At 41.5% G+C, this 27169-nt stretch overlaps 1 protein-coding gene across 7 annotated transcripts in view; it reads right to left on the reverse strand.

Annotated features, from left to right (window-relative positions):
* Nucleotides 1-5847: 5847 nt before the first annotated feature.
* The window catches only part of ELMO1 (engulfment and cell motility 1), a 303565-nt gene continuing 282243 nt past the window's right edge, over nucleotides 5848-27169 (reverse strand). For all 7 annotated transcript variants that reach the window (XM_059848786.1, XM_059848795.1, XM_059848803.1 and 4 more), the window contains 4 exons: nucleotides 20463-20570; nucleotides 17058-17140; nucleotides 11682-11759; nucleotides 5848-7179 (listed from right to left, as the gene is read on the reverse strand). In XM_059848786.1, coding sequence (XP_059704769.1) covers nucleotides 6979-7179; nucleotides 11682-11759; nucleotides 17058-17140; nucleotides 20463-20570 — 470 coding nt within the window. In that variant the 3' untranslated portion in view covers nucleotides 5848-6978. The remainder of the gene's footprint in view (nucleotides 7180-11681; nucleotides 11760-17057; nucleotides 17141-20462; nucleotides 20571-27169) is intronic.

Genomic DNA, 27169 nt, shown 5'->3' on the forward strand with positions numbered 1-27169 from the left:
GGAAAGGGAGCTGAGGCGCTTGCCTCCTTTGTGTGCCTGTGCACACGTTTTTGTGTGTGCGTCCACCAGCGAGCTGCCAGATTTGATGAGAAGCTGGAGGCTCAGCAGTGGTTTTATGAGGAGTTCTGTTGAGGACTCAGTAAATGTCCTCACTGAAGGAAAAACTCTGGCTGAAAAAACCTTATGAGAAGCTGGAGAAGCCACCCTCACACCAGCCCATTTTAACACCTTAGTGTTCAATGGACCTCAGACCGTGCTGGAATGAAGAGAACCAAGAGTGTGAGGTGAAGGTCTATGTGAAAACCAGCTTGGCTGGATTGTACTTTGACTATTGGGGATAAACAAAAGGGTAAGGTATGCCACGTGTAAGGCATCACTGCATGGCCCCTGGACTGGGGACAGAAAGAGGAACCCAGGGCTTTGAGAAATATCAGAGACTGACAGAGGGTATTGTGAGTGAAGGAACATGTGCAGGTGAAAAACACCCAAAATAATTCTACTTGTGCTCTTTAAATGTCATACTCCTGGCAAAGAAACCTTTCACATGTTTCTCTGCTCACATCTCCAAGCCTTTTCAAATGCACCAGGCTTCTGCTGCTTGATGGCGGGGAGGCTATGCCCTGGGAAAACCCTGTGGATGAGCCATTTTCCTCTGGGAAAGATGCAAGCAGTCAGCAGCTTTGCACAATGTTCTGTGCCCTCATCCCCACAGTCCTCATTTGAAGATGAACTATAGAAAACTTGTTTTGAAGCCTGGCAGATTCCTACATGGCTGCTCCTGACTTCTTCCAAAACCACCCTGACAATACAAACTCCCTTGTTAATTGGCAGGGAATGAAGTCCCACAGGCTCAGCCTCCCACATGTGCATGGCCTGCTGGTGGGACAGCAAAGGTCTCCAGGGTGCATTTGTCCCTCGGGAAAGGTGGGTGGGAAGGGAATATTAAACCTGAGGCCTTTCAAGAGAAACCAAGAAGATACAGACATACCTCATTAAAAAATGCTGCCTCTCATTAAACAAAAGACAGCAGCCTCCCTCTCTCTCATGATAACCAAGAGGAATCCCAAAACATAATCAGTTTAAGCTGAACACCATGTTGCTGACAAGATTAAAATTAGACTCCTGAGGTTTCATCAAGGGAAAATTTAACTGTGGCACTCAATCAGGCTGCAGAATCCTCTAATGACAACTGAAATAAAGTCATTCAAGACAGATTCTTAAATGTCACAGGAAAGAAAGCCTGCCCTTGGTTTCATCCCTTGGCAAAATTTTATTAAGCATCTCTTTTCCCTCCCCTCTTTTACATGCACTGCTCTCTTGTGGCCATACCCTCCCTGGGCTGAAACTACAGGCCAGCATCCTGCTTGGAGCACACAGCACTGGGTTCTCCAGCCTTGTGGCTGTCCCATAGGTAACATCTTACAGGAAACGTCTATGAACAAAAGGCAAATAGGATGAGAGAGGCTTTGCAAGAGCCTCCCAACTTGAAGAGGCTTGTTTGGCTATTCCAAGAGAGTATAAAACTACAACAGCTGCTGTTCTCCACATAGCACCTCCACTGAGGTGCCTACAGTAAAACTGAGAAACTCTCTGTTGAAAAAACACATCAGTTCACATCAGGACTTCCAACACCAGCCTCTCTACTTGTAGAGGGATGGCTTTTGAGATGTTTCCTTTGCTCTGTGTGTGTCCCTGCAAGGTAAGCATCACCAGCTCTGCTCTTCAGTGATATTCAAGGTCTCCCTTGAAGCTTCACAAGCAAGAAGTGAAAATAAAGAGTAAATATATGTCATTAAATGAGTTTGAAATGTACTTTTTAACCTTGCCCTCAGGAGGCTGCTGCAGGACAGTACTCTCTGACTCAGCACTCTGAAATCACCTTACTATCAAAATTCATGGCTCTCCCAATATCCATTTTATGCCTAGTCTTGCCCTAAAAAAACTTGTGCTTTTAATGCCACTCTCCTCTCAAGTTTCAGCCTGACTTCAGCCAGAAAGTGTTCCTGATTCAGTTCTTTAACTGCTGTTTTAAGTCACAAAGATGTATGAAGCAGCTGGAGTGATGTGGAATAATCAGACAGCATCCTGTTCAGTCTCTTGCAGTGACCAGAGGTACACAATCCAATTACACATCAGACAGAAAAGTCATTATTTGCATAGCCTCTGAGCACGTAGAAAAATCTCAGTAACAGGTAAAATTGCCTTCCTGCTTATACAGGCCCTGATCTAGCTTGGTCCATGAGCACTCACCTAAATTTAGGTGCCTGTTTATCAAACTGAAATCAAGCATCTTTTGCTGCATAGGTAAGTGCTTTGTTAATCAGGGATTTGCTTAATATTCAAATATAATTATCATCTAGGGAGGGAGGGAGCACTGAGCAGGTCTCATCCTGATTTATCCAGCTGTAGGGAAAGCAATGACAGCTCAGCCAGCAGTGTGACAAAAACTCTGTCCTATGAATGTCTTCCAGAGTTCACTCTTCCAGAGTTTGCAGGGATTTTACCTTTACTTCCCTGAGGATGCTCTAAGGGGAAGGGCTGTCATACACTTAGTATTCCAGACAGCTAAGACACCCCCAGGTCAATAAGAGCTGGATTTATTATCTTTTTTTAACTCTGAAGAAGAATGGAGCAAGAAGGGAGTAAAATCTCACACTAATCTTATTGTACTCCTTAGATGAACGACTTTCACATGACACTGAAGCTAATTCCATTTACTTGTCAGTGAAGCAGCAACAAAACAGAGAGCAGGGGGGATATGGCAATACAAGAGTGTCCTCCTGCTCCCAGCATTTTCCTTGTTGGTTATTGAGTAGGATTAGCAGCTTGAATCATTATAGAGCTGAATGCATCAGAGGCACCTTTGAGTCCAGTGTTATGACAAACAACCAAAGAGCAGATGCAATCAGGGGCATTTCATGCCCATGTTCCTCTCTCCCTCTTCTCCTGACAGGAGCGTGTTTCTTTTCTTCTTTCATCCCTCTCTCTTTTGAGAGCTGGCCAGAGGCTGTGGGATTGCAACTGGTGGCCTACAGAGTTGCTGAGGGCATGCAGGGCTCCCTTGCATTTCAGCTGTCTGCCAGAGAAGACAGAGATTCTGGGCGGTGCATCCCATCAGGTTTCCATGCAAGCCTTCACATTCTCATTGATGTGACATTGACGACAAACACCCTAGGCAAGAAAAATGCAGTTCTGGGTAGGGTGTGAAGACACAAGAGGATTTCACAAATGAAGTAATCAGGATATTGCACTGTCATTTTGCAACCCAAGAGAGAGTCAGCACCTACCTGCCTCTTGGCGTGAGGATGATATTTCTTCATGAAAGGTTTAATGAAATAGCTCTCCATTCTGAAAAAAGAATGGCTTCTGAAAAATGGTAATAAAAGCCCTGTTTCTCTGACACATAGCTTGCTTTGTACAGGATCACTTAGGATTGCTGCTCTTCTCCTTGTCCTTACAAGTAGAGCAAGCAGTTGACTTAAGAAGAAACGTATTTTTCTTGATTCAAGTTTTCTGGTAAAAGAATATATTAACTTTCAAAAGCAAAGTCATTTCCAAAACAGGAGCTAAAATTAGATTGATTTTTTTTTTTTGTTCTCTCTCCCCTTTATGGCTTTTACAAGCAATTACCCACTTAATGTTTTGAAATTATACAAGAAACTTCAATAGCAGTTCTTTTTCCTGCTGCATCTCCTTGAATGTGAAGATTTAAAAGCTTTTCCGGAACACAACAGCATGAGCAAATGAATTTGCCATTTTCATCCTCAATTTCTTTTTTTTTAAAGAATGGGAAGCAGCGGGATATTTCTTCATCATTTAACTTTTTTTTGGTTTTTAAATTTCATAATGACAAAGTGAGCCTGTATGACAGCTTTAGAAACCAAAGGCAGGATTCTTCTTTTGCACCACAGCCTTTCAGGTTGCTGTGGGAGTGCTGCTAAAATAGCTGGAAGGGCTATTACACCAACGCATCTCTTGAGCCTCTTCTTTCATATGGCAGGGTGGTGGATACAAATTTAGCATTCCTGCTCATGTGACCATCCCACACTGTGCATAACCCCTACAAAGAGCCAGGCCATGTGGGTAGCTGGGGATCCTGCAAAGGAGGGCTGCAGGAAGCAGTGAGAGCCATGCAGCAGTGGTGTGGTATCCATCTGTCCCTGGCCCTGGATCCCTCTGGTCAGGCTGCACCCATCCTGTGGGGTGCCAGGGCAGGACAGAGGGTCTGTGTCACCTGCTGTGAAAGGAGAGGGCTCCCAGCTATTCATGCTCAAGAGCCCCACGCTGCCCGAGTGGTGTTGATGTGCCTCAGTGTCATGTGGATGGGCACAAGCTGTTGGTAAAAACAGAGGGCTGGGTTGCCAGTCCCCTGGGCTCTTGGGGTGGAATTAAGGGCACTCACCTTAGTGGAGGAGGCAAGTCTAACCTTTATCTCCTGCTCAAGTTGTCCCCTGGAGGAGGAGTTTCGTTTGCTCCTCTCTGATTGTCCCGCAGATACCTGCCTGCTGAGACCACAGCATTGAGTGCTGCTGAGCTGGCAGTATGCTTAGCTCTTACAGCTTAGGAGTGAAAGGTGTCTCTTTTGCCAGCAGAGCAATGCCCATCTGAAGCACCAAGTATGAAACCTGTAAGTAAAAAGCAAATCCAGCTGGGTCAGGGTAATTAGAACAACTCAGCCTCTCCATTCTGCTCCAAGTTTTATTTGCAGGAAGTTAAGAGGCAGCATCAGTATTTGGTAAAGAAACATGTTCCTACCTCCATCTCTTGCCCCTGGGACCCCTTAAAACCCCCTGTGGCAGACAGGGCCTTTGCTTCTACTATTTCCTGACCATGACTACCTTTGCTATAGTCTGACAAAGCTCTGGAGAATAAACCGTCTCAAACTCCCACAAGTCATGTTGCACATCTCTGTTCTCATTAAGACCAAACTTCTTCTCAGGCCAGACTTCAACATAACTTCTCCCTCCAGAGTTTAAGTCAGTCTCTCTTATTAACTTACTTTATCATCCATTACCACCAAAACCAACTTATGTCTTCTGTTACATTAAGGCATGAAATACTGCACAGCTTCAGTAAGGCACCTTCCTTGGGACTTTGATGCTTGTATTCATACAATGTTCTCACTATCTTCCTTTTTCTTTCACCTGCAGGACATAATTTCTCTCCTCTACTGGTGCGAGGCCCATCAGGATGTTTTCCCCGGAGCCATGTGGATGGAGCAAAGGCCACCTCCGTTGAGAACTTCTACGATTGTCAGAACTGAAACCAGCTTCTGGGTTTCTCACTAGCAGAAGTTCTGATCTTTACCATCTTTTTCAGCTGGGTCTGAGCAGGAAAGAAACTTACATTGATAAACATCTGTCTTCAGCATGTGCAGTGGGAGAAAAAGAGCTGGCAGGTTCCTCTAGACTCAGACTTTTGCAATTGAACTTAGTGAAATACCTAGAAAAAACATGAGGATAGAGGGAATCCATCCTGCAAAGCTCAAACCTTCCTAATACCAATTTGCTGCAGCCATAAACACTCTCAATGGAGAAAATGGAGATACAGGAAAACAGCTGCCCCAGCAAAACACAGGAAAGGCAGCAGCCTTGAACTGATCGTGAGCACATCAGTATGCTTGGATTTTGGATTTCACAAGGGCCCTTCTCACAGGAAAGCTCATGTAACCATGGCAATGGAGATCTCTGGATGCATTTCATCCTTGTCACCACTAACAAACAAGTAAGTTAAATCAGATGCAGATAAGAAAAGTCTTCCCACTCCTCCTTTTACTAAACGGTTCAGAATTTCTAGGAACCATAAGGAATAAAAGACAATTTCAGAAGAAAAACATAGTCCCAAGAATCATCACAACTGAGATTTTTATTCAACAGTGAAGTTGAAGGGAACGGTGTTTTTTTTCCCTTCAGGGCAAATGTTCCAAATGGAAATTAAGTAAAAATATTGTTCCCCAAAAGTACTCACAATGAAATTAGTTTTCATTAAATATATTTGTTTGGCAAAATAAAATAAAAAATTAGAACCCGTACAAAAAAAAATCCCTTGCAAATTTCTAACACTGTAGCAATGACAACGATGTAAACCTGGATGTCTGGCAGTTGTAATTAATTTGTGAAAATTACTGTTGAACTTTGGACCAAGGAAATAAAAATCACTTCAAATAGCAACAAGCCAATTTTAGAGGCAACTGAGGCTTAGGGAACGCTACAGGAATGGGACACACTAGTGGCTTCATACACAGTTTGTGCGAGTGATCTGCTAGTGTGGGGCTATTGTAAGAGCTGGGAGGAAAAGAAGTTAAAAGCTGTTGCAGCATTGCAGCGTATGGTACAGCAAAACCCTGCAGACTTTCCATCCTGGGAGCCGATTGGTTGGGTGAAGGCTGGAGGCAAGAGCTGAGATGATGGTGGAGAGAATGATGACAGTGACGGATGGTGCAAGCACTGGGAAGCAGTTACCCAATTTCATCATCACATTGGATTCAGTGGTGAGCAGACTCTTGTGAGTGTCTGGGGAAATCTTCTGCTTACAGTAGCTGCTTTTGCTCCCTACCTCCCTCCTCCTTCCAGTTAAAGCCTCTGCCCTGCCAAGTGGGTTTCACAGGCATGCAGTTTGATAACAACGTCCTTTAGTTAAGAATGTCTATTCCAGTATTAAAAATGTAAAAAAAGTTCTCAGGAGGTTTGCTTCTTAGTGGCAGTCTTTGCCTTAAGCAAGGCCAATGGCCTGCAATTACAAGTTAATTAAAGCAATGTGGATTTGGATGAGCAATGGGGAAGATGGGAATGGGGAAGGAAGGGATGCAGGGAACAGGGAGGAATGCAAGTGTTTCTACATCTCTCCCCAAAGCCGAAATACAAGGTGCAAAAGTGGGTTTCTTTTTTTCCTCACACTCTTCTTTTTTTTTTTTTTTTTTTTTAATATCTCTCCAGTTATTATGTATTTCCAGTTTCAAAACAAGTTTCAGTGACTGCCTCAGTTACAGTCATAAACAAAGTCGTAGTTGCTGGGCTCCTTTGGGATAGGTGGGGGAGCATCTGGGATTTGTATATTTTCCAAGTCAAGGAGGCGTAGCTTTATCTCCATGCTAAGCAGCGTGTCCAGGTCGTTCCGTGTTAGGTCACTCAACATATCCTTCCCAAGGAGGGCGTTCAAACCATCGGTCCATACACAATACTGCACAGGAAAAGAATAAAAACTCTCATTAATAGACTTTTCATACACAAACTCCTTGTCTGGTCTGGTTCTCTAGAGTTACTGCTCCCATGGGGACTTACAAAGAGACCTAAAAGGTTGATGCATTTTATCAGCTCAGATTTTGAAGAAGGCTTTCACCGAGCTGCTCAGAAAATGGAAAAAAGATTCCAGAAAATGGGACGAAATGACAGTGTTGTTTGAAAATTTGGCATCTCCTCCAAACTTCCTGGTGAATGTTCTTCTGCAATTATTGGAGAAGGAAACAATAACTTAGGACAATGAACCTCTGGAGAAATCTTCACTCATCACATTCTCCTCCCCCTGTACCTATTAAAAAAAGCCTGATTATCTTACACTAACTAAACTTTTAATTCCAAGACAGTTAAGTTCGGTGAACTAAATCCCACCCTCAAATCCTTCTTGACTCTTAGTATAAAAATCCTGCACTATCTGCTTTTATCATTGTTTGTTTTTCTATACATGAAGCTGTTACAATTGATAGTCTCACATAACTATGCCTACTTTACCACTATTTTACACAAAATAACATATTGTGAAAACTACAGTTCAGTTTATACTATGTCCTTCATGAAAATTAAATGCAAAGCTGCTTTGGTATAATACTAAATGCTGCAAATGCTGAACTGGCCTCTAAAACCTTTTCCTTACTGTTAGTTTTTTCCTTACAGGAGATGCCATCTTTTCCAACAGCTGACAGCTTGTGATAATCGTGGGCTGAATAACCATTTAAAATCAGCAACAAATTCAAGGGAGATTGGTAATCTAGAGCCAACTTCTATTGAATAAGTCACTTTCATTTATTACTACAAGACATTTATTCAACTATGAACAGAAGTACTCAAATGCTGTCATCTAAAAATAAAGATTTCAATCATGAATTTGTGTCCTAGTTTGCAGGAGAAAAATTAAATTAACCGTAACTGCATTTTTATCTTACAAATACTTCTGCTGGATTTCATGCCAAAAAAATTTTTTAAATTTAGCTGACCATTTGCTACATGATGCCGCCGAGTTTAAAGATAGCCATGGCTGACTTCATCCCACAGCAGAAATGAGGATTATTTTTAAGGAAGAGAGAGAAGCCCCCCTCTTCATGCAGAAAAAGGGCATCTTTCAGAAATAGGATGGGTTAGCACACTTCAGCATCCGAAGTGAAATCCAACCCACTTAAGCCAGTAACAAAACAGTAGCACAGGGAGCTTTTTTCACCCAGGGTGTGGGCAAGTGAAGCCACAGCTTTAATATGAGATCAGCTATATAGAAGAGACTCTAGAGTTCAGGTTGTCCTGCTGACAAGTACTAAATAAAAAACTTAGCCTGCCTATTCTAGGCTGTCAAAGTGTGCCACTAAAGACTTTTAAAGCATGCAATTTTTTTGGAGTGAATGCAGAATATCAGGAAAAGAAAGAAGCTATTCTAGAAAAATAATTCTATTTGAACTGACTACATAATCTTCTATGATTTACTTGAAATCTTTCTCTAGGAGAGTTTTCCCTGAATTCATTATGAAGAAGGGAACAGAAAAGCAAAACACTCTGCTCAGGTAACGGGAGAGCAGAGAAACTTCTCAACAGATGCAGACCCTGACGTAAATAGTCCATCACCTGTGCAGTGAGTGGGGCCAGCTCTTCCTCTGGGGAGGAATCCCGGAGAGCCAGAAAGCAGAACTGCAGTTCTCTCCTCTTCCAGATATAACTCATTCAGGGCCCAAAGAAACCAAATTCTGGCCACAATTCTGATGAGTGCAATGGCCTGGAAAAGGGGCTTCCTCTCTAATCTCCATATTGGCAAATGCACCTAATTAAACTCCTGCACATGTTGAGCAGAGAGACATCCTAATGAGATGGTGGAAAAACAGAGGCATTCATTCAGAAGCTTTTTTCTTTTTAATATGCAAAAGAGAATAAGAGCCACTGAAAAATTAATTTACGAGATTCATTTTCATAAAACTCCAATGAAACCTAATTATGGCCTCCCTCATCAGTTTCTCTGTCAAAAATCATGGATAAGATTAATCCACCTTTTTTGCTGTGTAGTTGAAACCAGTTATTAGTATTTAAATGAAAAACAAATACAACGGAGTGATCTCATAGTACTGAATCCTCTGGCTAGCAGTAAGCTCCAACAGATGGCTAAGGGAATTCACAAACTTAAGTGCTAGAATGAGGTCCAAATCTCAGTGATACAGGTTCAGTAATGAGATTTTATCAAAGAATTACTTTGGGAAACAAGAACTAGAAAGGTTGCACAGGCTTCATCCATCTGGATGCAGCCCTGAGCAACCTGGTCTGAGCTCATTGCTGACCTGCTTTCAGCAGGAGGTCAGACTCAGGACACCTTCAGGATTCCTTGCAGCCAAAATTATCCTAAGAGCCTTGTTCAATTTTTCATTTTAGGACACATTCAACTCCCACATTTCAGCCTCACTCTACAATCACGAGGGCTGCACAAGTATTTAAAAAAAGCCCTGCAAGTCTGACCAGAAATTGTCATGTACCAACATAATTCCTGGTGCTTCACACAAAGCTTTCAGAATCTTAAGATGTCACCACCAGATCTCCCAAACTGACAATGCTGCTAAGCTAGCACTTCTATCAAAAGGCACCCCAACTACTTTGATGAAGAGTCACAGGCTTCACAATATGCTACTTCACTTTCCTTGTGGGTGCTTCCTCTGAACACTTGTACTTTTCATTTTGATCACAACTCACTATTCTGCAGGCCATGGAAAAATACAGAGGATGTGAGATGTCCTTTTAAAAACTTTCATTTGGGAACTGTCAAGCGACAGCAGAGACTGTTGCCTTTGGCCATTTTTTTTTTTTTTGAACATATTAATTTTGTTTGAAAAAACTGCACATTACCAAAAAGAGATATGAAGATAAAGGTGTGTTAACGCAATCATGAGCAATTGGGTTTGTGCATCTCACTGCTAGTGCCTGACAGTGGGATGCAGCAGCAGCTTTTGAACATTTGGACCATTAAAATCCACTTTTAGCTATAGGCTGTATTTGAGATAGAGTGGCTGAAAAAATCATTGGTTTTCATGACCATTTGCGCTTCTGAGCTGAAACAGTCTAGAATTCAGTTTCTGGAGAATTTATTTCAGAAATTCTCGAACCTATGTTCAGTTCAGAGGATGATGACAACCATGTGTTGCTTAGAGCTACAGCTCTAGTGGCACATTTTTCCTGGGATACTGCTGGTCTTTTCTCTTACATGAAACTGACCAGCAAATACTTCTTTGGAATGAACATTCTTGAAAATGACACTCAAATATTAATCCACAGAAAGACCCAAATGGGCATAACTTTATCTCCTCTCCTAAAATTAACATTTAGTTGAAGGTTTTAGTCCAGAACAACAAATGTTGAAATTGCATAGCTAATGCACTTCACTTGTAAAGCAATTTCACGCACTTTTTAAACACTACAGTATAATTCAATTTAAAGCAATCGTCTTCATCATCTTAGCACAGGGTCCTGAACTGAGACCAAACATAATATCTAAAAATAAGCATGCAAATGGAATGCAAGACTTTTGCTTTAGAAACAAGAAGGATTTCTTTTTTTTAATGTAGTGCATTCTGCTAAGCCTTTACTTGAAATTTCTTTGAGAGAAACACATCCAATGATTCAACACAATTAAGGTAAATTAATCCCATCACATTCCAGAAGGTGATGATGTCTTCTATTTCGTTGTGGCTTTTACTAAGAGAAGGGAGCAGGGAAGGGGCTATCAGTCATCATTGGTATTGGTATGAGGACTTTGTACAAGTGAAAGCCACTGCAAAACACTCTCATGTGGAGATGGAGTGAATACAGGGGGCGTTCTATGATCACCTGTCATGAATGGTCTTAAGCAATGTGAAAATAAGAAAAAGAGGATATGCCATTCTGGAGAGCACAAGTGTTTGGCTGAAACTGAGAGCCAATTATGGTATAACCAGCCCTGACTATGTTATCATTGTCAAAATGAACTGAGGCTGTCAGTGATTGTTTGAAAACTTGGCTGTACAAATTCTCAGTGTTGAAAGTTCACACAGCAAAATTCTCTGGTGTCTGAAGTACACCAGAAATCAGGAACACCACAAGAAATCAGAAAGTGGTGAGCAAGGTCTGTAAAACTTCAAGGTCTGCCCAAGCTCTCTTATTTCTTTTTCTTATGGCTCGTATGTCGGGAGGACTTAGAAATACTGGTCTGTAATTTTGAGCTTCAAGTGCTCTGTGATGTAGGAATACAAAACATGTTTCTTCTGTGGCTCAGATATGCAAGAAAATTACAGAAAGTCTTGTTCCTGTACTAATCCCTTGAATTTGTCAGCTTGTTTTGAGACATGACACTGATTTAGACAGACCTATACCCTGGGCCAAGATGGCCATTCTTATGTTCTTACAAAGCCATCTGGTACCTTAAAGCAACTAGGAAAACTTCAAATAAATTTCTTGAACATGACTTACCTCATGCTTGTCTGGAGCAATGAAATTCAACTGGCCACTTGAGTCATACAGTATAGAGAAAGCAAGCTCTAGCACCTCCTGGAACAATACAAAGAAACACATATTAATGCTGCATGAGAGAGGCATCTGCACATTCAGGTCTGTCTTTCTTTCCTATCCATTATTCCCCAAAACAAGTTGAAAAATAGCTTATAGTAGTCTCCTGTCTGACCAAAGCTGCAGCAGTACCAGACCACTGCAAGAGACAGGCACAGCAAGAATATCACCATGGTTGCTTCAGTCAAAACAAACTCACTCACCTCAGTGCTTACTCTGGCCCACTGGGTTGTGAATTCCTTTAGCACTTGAGTTTAAATTTGAGCTAGGCAATGGTGAGGACTAAAATCAATATAATGAATAATAGTACACTTGCAAGAAACTCTTCATGAAGGCTCGCAGTTTTCTTCACTTTGTATAGATTAAACTCACAAAGTTCTGCAAGGTTTGACTCCTTGTGTTAAAAATCTTGTCAGGACAATGAATATCCTGGTATATACTTATGTTCTTTTCACTGCTGGAAATATATTAAATTATTCACTCTCAGGAGATTTCTGTAATTTTGTTTCCATCTGAACCAGAATCGCCAGCCTCAGTCAAGCCAAACTATGCCAGTTACCTAAAGACCCAAAGGAATTTCAGGAAAGGAAAAAGCAATAATCTTTTTGTCCCCTAAGCACTGAAGCTGGAATTGTAAAAGATACCAAGGAGAATTCATAAAGTGCTGACCTTCCCTAAAAGTCACTTGGAGTTAAATTCCCATGGGGAAACTCAGGCAATCTGAATAAACACTGATCTTTCAGTGGCCAGCAGTGAGCATGCCGAGATGTTGTCCTATCTGTTGCCATAGTATGGTTTCTGCCTGCATCGCTACGTGTGCCATTCCAAGGATCTCACAATCCTTGTAGCTCAGCAGTATGGATCTATTAACTGTGGAAAAGAGACCCAGCTATATAGCAGAGTGCTGCCTTGTAACTATGATCTGTATCACATGTCCTGTCCTTTTAGCTTCTTGGCTTCCTCAGCCCTGTCACACTGATGCCTTCTGCTGACTCTCAGCTGACAACAGTCCCTGCACTGCCAGCGGTGAAAGGAGAACAACTTCCTAAATTTGCAACACTGAGTTTTAAAATGGAAGAATTAACTGTGGGGACTGCAGCATAAACATTGTTCTAGATTGCTACCCCTGAGCCCCTGGTCTGAGACAGACATAGATATTTGGATTTCTGTAAGGGCTTTTTTGGTTTTGATGTTGTATGATTAAGAGCAGAGTCTGAACCATAAAACTTGCAATCCTTAGGGATAATCTTGGATAATAAGAGATCAGGCTTCTCATGGGAAATGTTCCTGTTTTCCTTGAGTTGAGTTACTAGGTTTGAGTTTAGTTACTAGGTTTGATGTATTGCCAAGGCTACAGGAGACAAAGCTATGTAAAATCCTCCTTGTGTTAAATCTCCATGGAGGCTGCAAGTGCAAACAGTGCTGGTGCACTCAGCAAACCAATGGCTCAGGCTCACATGGCCCTTCTGTGTTGTACAGCCACACCTCATTAAGAGTGATGTCCTTCATTACAGAACCAAATCTACTTCTGCCCACATGCACCTGGCATTATCTCCTCCCGCAGTCTTATAAATTACTGACAGAATATGCCAAGTAATGCCACTGAGGTTGTAGCTCCGAAAAAGGGGCTTGTACTGCTATACTGTGATGTTCCTGAATTTAATGAAGGTCAACAATCCCACAGGCCTGACCCCTCTAATTTTTCCTTTGGGAAACTCCCAATGAATATACTTTCTTCTTCACCTCAAAGAGAGAAAAAGGAGGAAAAAAATATCTCAGCTTGGAAGAAGAATGTGTCAGGATGTCAAGGGTTTAGTCATTTCCAGTCAGGCAGAGAATGAGAAAGGACTACATTAAGGGCACCAAGCTTCTCTTTCTGGGGAAAAATGTTATTTTGGCAGCCCTGGATACAGCCCAGCTTCTTTGCTGGCTGCCCTGGACTCTAAAGGCTTGGGAATTACAACTTCCAGGTGCCAGCATCTCTGTTGCTTTATGCAGAGCAAACTGTCAAGGAAAATGGAAGCCAAAGGAGCTGGAGTTGCCAACTGGCCCTCCACACTGACAGTGGTCTCAGTAGTTGAGCTGGCTGAGTTGTCAGGGACCCCCACCTTGTTTTGTTATAGTTCCATCAATGACAAGGAGGAGCTGGCAATTCTTAAATGAGAACAGGGTAATCTTTATCAGCCATCTGTAGTTTTCTCTTCTTTTCTCTGTTCTACTTCTTAACCTTTCTCACAGTAATTTTTCACTCAAGCCTTTTCCACTTGTTTCTCTATCCCTCTGGTCCTTTTTATCTCACATTCCCTCCAACCTATTCCTTCCTTCTTTGTTTTGCTTTCCTCCTCCTGCACCTCAAGTTGCTGAACTCACGCCCTTGGCACTCCTAGCTCCTTCCACATGTCACTCTGCCCTTCCCCAGACACTTCTCAAAGGTAGCACAGTTGGGCCCCACAGTGCGTCTCTCTTCTCAGCTGAGCTGAAAACAGAGAACAAGAGACTGCAGTGGCAGGCCAATACTTCCCACTCCTTGGATTCAGCTTTGTTGGGGAAGCTGTCATAGGCGGTATGAAGGGAAGGTTGTTTTCCCATGCCCAGAGGTTTCCTTTCCCCCAGTCTCCACTGGTCCCCAACAGAGGCCAGAAGCAAGCTATTTTTCATGAACAGGCATTTTGGGTGCTTATGGTGAAGTGATCCCATGCAGCTGGAATGCCCTCACTACTTTCTGCTTTCTCTGTCTTCAACATGCTCAAAACACCCATGTCTTTACTGAAGGTTGAGGCCTGGCCATGATGAGTTTGCTTGCCAGAGTCAGAAGATCTGTCCCAAAGAACTCTCTAGACAGGCAGGAGTGGGAAACTCGGTTGAACTGAGAGGAGGAGGAGGAGGAGGAGGAGGAGGAGGAGGAGAAGGAGAAAGGAGAAGGAGATCTGGCCATGCTTTTTTTTTCTAATTCTTCTGTCATACTTTATTTTGAAGGCTGCAAAATCTGACATATTTCATTTCCTTGAAAATCATTGGTACTACTTGGGAGTCAGAAATAAGTATTTAAAAATTAAACCTAATTCAAAAACACAAGCAAGACAAACAACAATGGATTCAGATCTGGTCCTGTCACATCTTTCCGGCTTCATATGCATGCAAATTGCAATTCAGTTTAACTTTTATTTCTTTCTAAATTGTCCTGCTGAAAGAACAATAGCCATGTGCTGGCAAATGAAGAGATGCTGAAGCCTTTGTTATGGACATTTTGCCAATTCCAGCTACTCTCATGGCATGGCATTCTGCCATTCAATTTTCCTTTCTGCCAATGAATAAAATTGAGGTGGACGTTATATACATACAAGGAAAGCTCAGAATGAAAAGGCCTCTTAAAAATATATCACTGACTGTGAAATTTCAGAAAGTGAAAGATTTCATACACTAAATTCTGTCTGCCTTTTTATAAATTTTAATTGCCTAACCCATATATAACTTGATGTGCTGCAAACAAAATGTTATTCCTATGTCAGTTAAATAGTTGCAATATTGTGCCTGACAGCTTGATTGGGATGACAGATTAATTCAAAAATTCTGTGCTTCTCAGGTGAAGAAACAAGGAATTGAGGAAATAAAAAAACCCCAAACCCACCAAAGCAAAACCCCTGCACCACATCAGAAACAGTAAAACCATCAAAATTGCCATTGTCTGGGTCACAAAGAGAATGTCTCCAGCCAAGGATGCAGCCATGCTACCTATGAATTCCAGATCTTTACATTCTCAGCCAGAAATTTTATACCAGTCGAAAGCAATTTTAGCTAAGGGAATGGGGCAATGCTGAGAGCTGAGGACAAACTGATCTGCAGCATTCCTATTTAGCATTAAATACTATCTAGACATTACTGCGCCATAACGATGACACATTTCCATCACTGCCACCCACTGCTTTCCATCTTTCCCTTTTGTGTGGACATATGAGTGCTAAGGCAAGGAAGAACTAAAAATATTTTATATGCATCATATAAATGTCCCAGCCAAATGTGTTGATGGTTCAGCTGTAACATGAGGTAGGAGTTATACGCAATCTATTGTACTCATGTGTGTGTGTGTTTGTGCCCTGATTCAGAAAATCAACAAGGAAAAATACTCCTGGGATTTTTTTTCCTGACTAGACTTTTTCATTTCCTACCATATGAAGCCAATGTTGAAAGGAGAGCAACCTCTCTGTAAGAAAACAAATGCACAGTTAAGGAAAGAGAAGTTACAGCTGTGAAGGTGGAACTAATTATGTGATGTAGCTTTGACAGGGCCTTCTCAATTTTTGTGGCTCCCTTCAGAACTGCTTTTTCAATTTTATCTAAAGTGTTGAAGCAGGAACTCTTAACTTTACTATTTTGTCCATCAAAATCTCCTGGTCTGACCCAAAAATTTCTCAGTTTCAGGTAATTAGAAATTCTGATTCAAAACCTGTGATCTGGCTTCCAGACCTCTCAGGGCGCTGTTCTAGGTGAGACTGAACACCATTAGAGTCTCATTGATTCTAACAGGTGAGAGAGACAACCTGATAGAAAATTTATGAACATACCTCATAGAATATTATATTCACCAGTAACGATGCCAGACATTGCTAGTAACTCCATTTCTTCTTGATGCAGTGACAATTCTGACTAACAAAAACTCTGCAAGATTCTGGCTCTGCACAATTTTAGTACTACTGTCAGCTTACAGTTCTTGCTCTGAAACTCTGAAAGGTAGTATAAATCTAATTTAAGCTGAATATTGTCTCCTACACATTTTTTTCCCAAATGAACTGCTAAGCACATCCTTATACACCTCCTTAATTTCCCAGGATTTACCTTACAGCCTTTTGTTGGCCCTGTTTTTTCTACCTGATTGGACCTGCAGGTATTATCAGCTGGACATTAATTGCAATTTTGGCATGTGTTCACTGAATGTGGGTTCATCAGAGAACACAGCTGGAGCAAACTAGTTATTTATCAGACACAATATAGGAGTAGGCACCAACAGCCATTGCTGCTTTGCTTTAGAGATAGAAAACATCACTACTAAAGACAATTCCAGTTGTGCCCTGGGCTTATCTCAATGCACATCTGCCATGAAATATGAGTACAGAAGGCTAAGCTGTCCCAATAACTTTACTCAAATGGTCTGAAACAAAGGGTATACATACATGGAAATGTTGCAGGCTGGAAAGAAAAATACCTCTGTTACTTCAGGGAAGGTCAAGTTGACAAGCTTTGCATTCTGCACAGTATGTGTTCATAACATTTTGAGAACCATACCTTGTTTTGTTTAAGAGCTCCTTTCTCCTTCATATGTGGGCAGTCTTTCCCAGTCACAACAGCTTTTATATCTGCCACTGGCACTGCATTAAAAAGAAAGAAAATCAAACCCCAGAAAATTAGTTAGAAGCAAGGTATCTAAAAGCTACAGAGTCTAAAAAGAAGCAAGACTAATGTGTTAAAATTGCCATGTCCTTTGCCATTTCCAGTCTTTTGTAAGAAAGAAAACTGGAAGAAAACAACTAACACAGGAATCAGTGAGTCTTGACAAAATTTCAGGCATCTGGATAAAAGTCTGAAAATGCTTTTTCTTGCCTATTTAGACTACCTTGGGTAAGAGTGTTTCATATAAATGCATACTTGTGCCTGGACAGTATGTGTACTCATGGACCTCAAAACCATATCATTTTCTTCCTTGTTAATGTAATGTGCCTGCTCTTTGTTGCTCTTTTCTAGGCATCCAGGTAAAGTATGCTGGAGAGAGGATGCTGGGCAAGTTGGACCCTTCACTCAGTGCTGTTTTCCTTCTTTTAAAAGCCTGTAGGAATTTTTTGAAATAGTTTTCTATTTCACTCCCATCAGCAGTTTAGTTGCTTTCTGGCACTAGCAGGAATAAGGAATACTAAGGCTTATAATGAGCCATTCCAATTGCTTTAAAATGTGAAGTGATCAGAAATGACTGGGGGGGAAAGAAAGGTAAGAAAAAATATTGGAATCCGCTGCCACTCAGAGTCACAGAGTGAGGTCACTAAAGCATAAAGATAAATTTTTCTGAGTTTCAAGCGGAAGTCAATTTTCCAAAGGTAATTACATTATGGAGAATCTATATGCTCTACAATGCAATATGGTCCCTGAGTGACAGTTTCTACGATCTATAAATAATCCATTATCCTTGTGCCTGCAGAAAAGTATCTTATATATAGAACAGGATAGTAATATGAAAACCTGTTACTGCCCAGTTCTTTAGAAACTCTAATGGAAATAGTGAAGAGGAGAAATGCATTTACTCTTCTACTGGGCCCAGCAGCACCATATATTTCATGACAGATTACCTCAGCTACCTCAGCACTATGCCAAATGAATGGCATAGGATGTAAAAGACATTCTTAAAGCACTTGCTTTGCATGGAAGACTGAAAAGAAAGAAAATTATTTGACTCTTCACTACTCAACTTCTGCCTTTAGTCTCAGAATTTTATGCTGTGAGTCTGCTGACTTTTTGTGCCCCTGACAGTCCCGTTTTGGAGAAGAAGAGATACTGTTTTTGAGAGGAGAGAGTGAGCTAGGATAAACTGGGAAAATAAGGTGATATTTGACTGCAACTATGGTAGAAAGATCTTCTTAAGAAAAAAAAAGTTCCTGCCATTTTTTGAAGAGGCCCAGGAAAAGGGTTTCTCTGTTTGCATAAGGTAAGGTTTTCTGAGGTCAGACCTCTCAAACAGGAAAGCTTTTCTCCAGGTTTCATACACTTGATCTGTGTGATCTGGAATACAGTTACTATGGGAGATCACAGACTGATGTGACATCCTAATCTTTATTTATCTGGAATTTGGCTTATGCTTTACTTTAGAAAAATAGAATCAAAGACTTCAGGAGTTATCAGAAGTTGACTACAAGATGCTGGAGGCTATGAGCACAGACATGATGTGCTCACAATGGATAAAGCCCTGAGAAGGAGGGCAGCTGTTTTCTGTCCCAGCTGGAGTCTGCATGGCTTGTTAACTCTGCCAGCCTGAAGAGAGGGGTGACATTCACAGAAGTGAAAAGGTTAAAAACCCACACACTTATTTTTGGGGATAGGGACTAATTATTCAGGCTTCGCAAGGAGTACACAAAATGCTTGATGCAGCTTCTCTTGGTTTTCTTTTCTTACCCACCTATTCTCTTTTATCTGTGGACCTGGCTCCAAATGCTGACAAGTTGATCATCACATCCAAACTTTAGGAATTCAAAAATCAATAAGGCTGTCCAGAGAAAACCAGAATATTTATGAAAGTGTTCTGTAAATTGCCCAAGCTAGTTTGGTCTGATACGTTTCAAACAATAGTGACACCTCATAATCTTGTGACTTGCAATATTCTCAGCTTTGTTTAATGAAACTCCATCTAATGTGGGTAGCACTAGGGTAAATCTTGTCTCATTCATAGCCTGAAAACCTGGACACTGATGAAATAACCACCTCTTTCTGAAACTGCATTGGTATCTACTCTGCCAGCAGTCATGCTGAAGCAACGCTATGGGTCTGGCCCAGAGGTTTCTAAAGTAGGAGCCTTCATGGGATCCATGCCCCCATGGGATCTTGACATTCCTGAGTAGGTTCAAGAGCCTACAGAAAATGCAAGTGCCCACTGATGCTCACAGTCAGGGTCAGGGGTTTGTGCATGGAAGAGTGCTCCAAGCAAACAAATCTGGGAACTGCTGCTCTTGTAACTGTGCCTGCAGTTCAAGTGTGACTTTCATTCTTCTGTCACTCTGACACTACTGTAACATTCTGTGGCTATTTGTCTAAGCCTTGTCCACAAAATCAGTCTCTTTCTGTGCCAATGCAGCAATGTGAGGCCCTGTCCTACATTCTGCCAAGACTGCAGTAAGACTGTGGAACATCCTTGAGGCAATCTGTAAGGCAAGCAAAACAAGAGAATGTGACTGCAAACTGTCAGGGCTCCAGCATCACACAGGCTTTTCTTCTTTCCCTCTCAGATTGCATCTAGGAACACTTGGACATTTAAAAAGGTGCTGCCTGGAGACAGGTTAGGGGAGGAAATTTCACATCATGCCCCAATTTTCAGGCTGGAAAAATTTCAAACTTCTGAAAAATTAGTCTTTCTGCCATTCCATGAAAGAAGTGGAACTACCAGCTGAAATGCCTGTATAAGCATGTCTAATTTAATAATGCCAAGGATTTCCAGAAAAGAACAAAAAGAAATTATTCCTTATTCAATGCTGGATTTCTTGCAGTCACCTCCCAAGTGACAGAACTATACTCATTATTTCCACTATCATAAAAAAGCTTCCCTGGATTACAGGTTAAACCCCTACAACTCGTGTCGAAGAACAAAGGAGAAATCACTACAGTATGATGGTTCTGAAGAGCTCCAAAATTACTTTCAACCATGTGAAAAATCCCAATAAATCTCCTGGTAGGAGCTGACACAGAGACGTGTCCTCTCCCAGTTGGCTGCACAGAAACAGTGAGGTCCTCTCAATGCTCTTCACAGTGACCTGTCACCTCTAAGTCCACTCCTCACAATAACTAAAAAGACCTCTGCACTTACTCCTCCTCCAGTCACTAGACTGCCTGTTTCCATGGACAGGCAGTGCTTCTGAGTATGCCCAAGTATTTTTATTTGACATCTGCACGAGCATAAAAGTGACAGAAGTGTCACAATCTTTGTGCATGACTTACATTTATCTTGCAAGGAATCATGAGGGACTTCTCCCTGTGGACTTTCTTCCAAGTCTCCGTAGTGCAAGACCTTGTGATTAGGTGAAAGTCGACAATACCAAAATTTGTCTGTTGAAATAAACACATAAACCAAGGTTACTGACATGTATTCATCAGCCTTACTAACAGTAGAGGAGGAAGCTTACTTAAACAAGGTGCTACAGGGAAAGGCTGTCTTTCCTTTCAGAAGAAGAAATGTGTGGGGTGTATATAGAAGAAGGGTAGGGACTTTGCTCAGTAATTTTACCTGATTAAATGAAGCTGTCATTAATCTACAGGGGTTTTGTTATTGATATAGTGATTGGCTCAAAAAAAATTATTAGTGAGAAAAAATTGACTTAGTTTTACCGGATATTATATACCCTCATGGCCAGAAGACTGGCAAAGTAACTACTTTGAGTGGATAACTTTAATATACCCATAAAAGATTCATTTTTAGCACCCACTTTGTGAAAATCAAGCCCTACCAGCTGTCTTGTGTGGGACACCCAAAAACTGATAAATTTGAAATATCCCATACTTTATGAAAATTATGACTCATATCTTTTTTTATAGGCATAGGAGAACACCCCCATATTTATGGAGAGACTGGACCTAATAAACATGCAAGGACTTAAAAAGCAGACATTAAGTCTCTTGTCCTGCAGATAACTCAGTGCTTTGCATGGTTACAAATATATGTGTGACCATGCAAGTTCACACCTCAGTTTGCATTTTAGTCCTTCTTAAGAGATGTACATTTACATCTCCTGACAACTCGTGCTTTGCATGACATAATTCCCCCAAACAATTTGTTAAAATCTGCTCCTGTGCAGGACGTTGCCTTTGCAGAGCCAGGCCACCACTCTGCCTAGTGTGCAAGGATGGTTCTTGCCAATTCCCTTTCTGAAATGGCAAGCAAGAGGTTACCCTTCCTTGTCAGAGCATGTTCCGCTTAATAAGTAGATCACACAATGTTAAGCTGTCAAAAATACAATCTTGTTACATCCAAACTAAAGCTCCAAAAGCTCCGAGCAAGGCTGGATGTTAAAATGCCAGTGGAGGGGGGCAGAGGGCTTCTGTGGCTCTGTGCTTCTCTTGTACTGGCAGTGCTGATGCTGTGCCAAGCAGCAGCCTGAGGGACAATTTAGGGGAAACGTTAGCACTGACACAGCCCTGCGGCGCTGCAGTCGCTGGGAGCCTCCTTTTGGATAAAACATTGGAGGAGCAGTAGAACCAGCATATGTGAGCTCATTTGGGGTGTTAGCAGAGGAAGGGCTTCTTGGCTCTCTGAGTAAAACACTGGCCTCATGGACCCAGCTGTGTCCTGAAGGACACTCCAGGCCCCTGGCCAGTCATTTAAAATGCAATGCAGTAAAACACAGGCAACCGAATGATAAAAAGGGACTTTCAAATGCCCTTTAAAATTTCTTTGTCCCAGTGGATAAAAAGGTTTGGTGGAAAAACTCTACACGCTTCAAACTACTTTTAGAGTGTGCAGCCCCTTCAACAGAAAGGTTTCAAAAACCCCTACAAACCTCTGACAAAGGCTCAAAATGGCCATGGGAGAGATTCTGGCTATCAACTTCATATGCATGCACAACACCGAAAGATTGATGGTAGACAACGTGAGATTATGCTCCTGTGATGCATACAAGAGCTGCTAAAATATAAGATTCCCTGGACTGTAAGCAGAACATACAGTGTGGCACAGTATGGGATTGAGAAGAAGACCCCACTTACAAAACTTTTGCAGGGAATTGAAACTAGAGCAAGTAGGAGCCTTCATTCAGTAGACTCTCATCTGAAGAGCACATACACAAACAACTCATTATGTAGTTTGTGTACCTCAGAAGGATGTATGTGAACATTTTCAAGATTCATAACTTTTACAGGGAACTCTACCAGAACCATAGCAAAGGCTGATGCTTGAAGAATATACCCCATGGAATCTGATGGTTGACCACAATGCCTACAGAAAAGCCTCTAATAACTGCAGCAGGAGGCTTTCACATCTAGCTTTAACTGCAACCTCATTGCTTATGGGGCTGTACAAAGTAACACACCTTTCCAACTCTAAAATTAAAACAATAATTTTTTCTTAATAGAAATGGACATGGTTTCACTATCTTCCCAGTGACCTGGGAAAAAGATGTTCTAACTGAAAAAAAAAAAAAATTACCATGGATTCCTTTCAATTTATCACACATGGGGCTGGTGTTAGCAAGGGTTTGGCTCTTCTATCTCCTAGGGGCTAGTATTTTGGTAACCTTGGCTCTTTCAATGCCACTCTTCAATAAGAGGGGAACAGCCCTCCATGAAAATATCTTATTTTGTTTTGGGAAGGGGCGGCTTAATGGGAAGAAAACCAAGGTCAGAATATCTGAGGAGCCTTTTCAGCAATTCCCCATAACCCACGGTTAATTAAAAACTAATGGCCATAGACTGTAGCTTGAAGCATGCCCAGCAAAACGCTCCTGTGGGCTCACTAATAACTGCTCTGCCACAGCCTTGCTGTCAAGGGGAAAGCCCTTAAATAAAAGCTACAAATGGAATTAACAAGGTTTCCTCAACCACAGCCACTAAATGCCTGCACGAGCCAGGCTGAGGAGGGTGATAGCATGTTGCTAGGAGAAGGGACCCTTGCTTCTACAGCCACCTCAGCCTTACCCATCCCGGCTTTTGCTTCAGCTGTACATGATGCTACAAACAGTGTATCAGGAAATATCCTACTCACATGAGATTTCAGTGCCTTGGAGGGGAACAGTTTGAAACTGGATGCAGCTATTTTACTGTAGTGCAAGTGCTGAACACAACTATATTGGAAAAGTAGGGTATAGAATGATCCTGCAGTCAAAACAAAATTTATATGAAATTGTTTCCACTGAGAAAAAGAGTGAAGAGGTCTGAATTGTAGAACAGCACAGCATTTACTTTGGAAGTAGCCAGGATTTACTTTGGAAAAAAAAAAAAAGGCCGAAGAAAAAATAAGCAGAAGAAAAATCTCCTTCTTTTCTATGACTCAAAAGTGGTGTCTATAAAACAAAGAAAAACTACTATCCAAACCCTCCAAAACTCTTAAACCAAAGTCTGCAGAGCTGAAGTGTTACAAAAGGTTTCAAGTTAGGATAGACCTTCCCTATTAGTCCCTGTACTCTACATCTGGCAGATCCATGTGCATGTGCCCAGCTGGAACAGGGCAACTGTGAGTTCAGGAAGAAATGGGGTTTGTTTTGGTTTTAGGCCCAGGCTTAAGAATTTTCCCCAAAGACTAGGTCCCTTCTGTGGCCTGTTTTGTATCCAGACACTGCATTATTTACACTTCCCAGCAACTCCTTATGTCTTTCAGCTCACTGACCACTGATGCAATCACATTAGGGTGCTAGAAATTCTTTTTTGGGAAACAGAATTATTCATTCTGGTTTTTAACCTGAAAAATTTTCAAGCAAATTGTTCTGATTTTTCAGGTATTTGCTAGAGAAGCCAGGGGCTTAAATATATCACAGCATATTTTTGAAGATTATAGATGAGGTTAAAAAAAAATCCCAAATTACAAAATCAACTGCAATTTGGCTACAAAAGTAATATTCAAAATTGTGAAAAAATAGCAGAGCACAGAACATTTTGCTGATGGGCTACAGAGTGCCTGGCCATTCCCACAGTGTGCTTCCAAGTGCATTAATGGCCAATGACTCATATGCCTCTAACAATACTATTCCAGGTAAAGGACTGCTGTGGTTAGTATAGAAGTGCTCTATTGTTAGAGTCTGGGGAGAAAATAGCTCAGATATGCATGAACAGAAGTCTGAGAATATGTATTTTTTTCCCAAGATACGATCAAGGTTACTAGATTTTTGTTCAAAGAAAAGCACCCTCACAGATTTAGCAAGAGAAACCTGCTTTTAAATACATCTGTGAAAAAATGTATTTGTGTAAATTTTATATCTATATATGCATGTAGGCATGCATATTTTCTCTCTTTCGTTCTTCTGTCTCTATTAAAATTGTATTGACATTTTCACTCCAACTTGTCATAACTGCCTAGGTCAAGACAGGAAGCTTTCCAAGTAACAGGCAAATAATTGACCCGTGGCATTGTTGAAGGCATATTTGGTTAACTGGCCCCTCTCAGTGAGATATGTACTCACAGAATATTAGGGTTTTTGTAGGACCATGGAGAATAGGACAAAGTAACAGTAGAAAAGAGCTTGGCAGAAAAAAGTCAAAGTGTGTGTTGTTCCAAACTGTGAGTTATTATCCTAGTAAGAGATGGAGAACCTGTCTTCACTTGATTTTTTGTTTCAAGTTAAGGTTTCTCTTTCCAGGTTACTTCCATGGCACCTTGTGTTTTTAATCTAATGGTGTGTATCACCAGGGTTTCCCTTGCTTCCAAAAATTACTGTTTGAGAAACCTCATGTTGTTTGCAAAACCACTTCAATACATGCAATTTCTCTACAATCTTTGTAAAAGTAAAAAGGGAATTTATTTTCAAGAGTGCACCCAGCAACATATACTACAAATGTACTGGATGACAGCATTAGAAGTATCTATTATCCTCAATAAAATGCCTTTATCTGCTACTTAGCTCTACTGAAAATAATAACTACTGGGGGTGTAGAGTGCTTGGCAGGTTTTTGCTTTACTCTTCTCCCTTTTCTTTTAGGAATTCTCTAAGGAAGGAGAAAGCTGAAGAGATCTATCTTTCAGCAGATGTTCATGGCCCAGGAACAAAGTGGGGATTTGCAGAGCATGATGATCTGCTGTTGAACAGTGATCAGAAGGATAGGTTAGATTTTGCTGTTTCATTTCCAAATGATTAAGATACTTAACAAAAACCCAGGAGTTACTGCTGCAGTTCTCCTATGAAAACCTTGCAAGGGAAAGGCCATGTATTTTTTGGAAGTGCCAAGGATCCTGCTGGGACAACAATGATATTTCTGAATTTCAGCTACAGAGAGATCCTGCTATGATAATCCTGTGCTGAAACACAAAAAGCAGAGATCTGAATATAGATACCTCATGGCTTAATCTTCAGCATCCCCCCAGAGAATCACCTGCTGGATTGGAGGCTTTCCAATGCTAAGTACATATGAAAGTGTTTAATCTCTTCTCAAAAGGCCATAAGAGGCTGTAAACTCCCTTCTCATTTTTTTGTAAGTCAATTTTTTCAACTTACTGTGACTAACCATGTGTGTCCTACCACATGTTCAAACAACAATCTTAATAGAAGTTTGCTCTGGAGTCTTTATCATGGGCTAAGGCCTGTTAATTATCTTTAAATGGGCAATTTAATGCTTTCAGCTTCTGTGTAGGGCACGTTCAGGTTCCTCTTGTACAATCTGTGGATTCGTGACATTTGTTCCAGGATTGTCTTAATGGAAGAAAATAATCATAGGAAAGGCAAAAAAAGCATATACATACTTTAGCATAACACCTACCTGATCATGCTACTCTTACACATAGATTGCCACATAACAAGCAAATTGTGGTGCCTCAGAGCAGTACTCATTTCTGTTTCAGTTCCATCCAACCTGGATGGACCATGGCCCTTTTAGAGCCTTGGTAACGCACCATAACAAGTGGATTCAGTTGGAGCACTAGGCAGGTGACAAGGACTACTGAACTCCCTGAGGTAGCACTGGGCACCTGTACAGGGAGGAGGGTTGTGAGGCAGAAGATGGGGATGTGGTACAAAGCTAACAGAAGACACACTCAGAACCTGGGACTTCTACTATTTTTATCTGGACATTCAGAAGAATTATCTGAAAGATTGACTGTCATAACGTTTAGCATCACTAGCTAAACCTCGGATCCTCCACTCATTTTACTTCATCTTTTAATTCTTGACATCACAACAGCGCTGGTTTTACAGTTTGTGCTGCTTTGGGGAACAGGAGACCCTGAAGGATAAATGCTGATTTCAAGGGAGCTTCTTCCACTCCCTGTGATCTGCCAGTATTTGCTATTTGGACTGTGCCAGGCACTGTAATACCTAAAAAAGGATCCCAATTGAATGGCTTACAAGCCAAGTGTGCTTCATTAAATCACACTGTGTTAGGTCACAGAATCACAGAGTATGCTGAGAGGTTGGAAGAGATCCACAAAGATCATGGTGACCAAATCCTGGTCCTGCACAAGACCATCTCCAAATGTCCCAACTGTGTGCCTGAGAGTACTGTCCCAATGCTTCTTGAACTACTTCCCTGGGGAGCCTGTTCCAGTGCCTGATCACACTCCAGGTGAAAAACCTTTTTCTAATATCCAACTGAAAGCTGCTCTGAACTCAGCTTCATGCCATTCCCTCAGGTCCTGTCACTGGGCATCACAGAGAAGAGATCAGTCAGTGTCTGCCCATCCTCTTATCCTCTTTAGGAAGTTAAAGACTGCAATGAGGTCTCCCCTCAGTCTCCTCCAGACTGAACAGACCAAGTGACCTCAGCCATTCCCCATATGGCTTCACTTCAAGGCCCTTCACCATCTTTGTTGCCCTCCTTTGATGCATTCTAACAGCTTAATATCTTTTTTATATTGTGGTGCCCCAAACAGCATCCAGAGCTCAAGGTGAGGCTGCCCCAGTGCAGAGCAGAGCAGGACAATCCCCTTCCTTGCCCAGCTGCCAATGCTGGCTCCCCAGGACAGAGTTTGCCATACTGAATTTAATCCTGGTGGCCTCATACATCATCATCCT

This window comes from Haemorhous mexicanus, chromosome 1, assembly GCF_027477595.1.
Source record: "Haemorhous mexicanus isolate bHaeMex1 chromosome 1, bHaeMex1.pri, whole genome shotgun sequence".
Lineage (NCBI taxonomy): Eukaryota > Metazoa > Chordata > Aves > Passeriformes > Fringillidae > Haemorhous > Haemorhous mexicanus.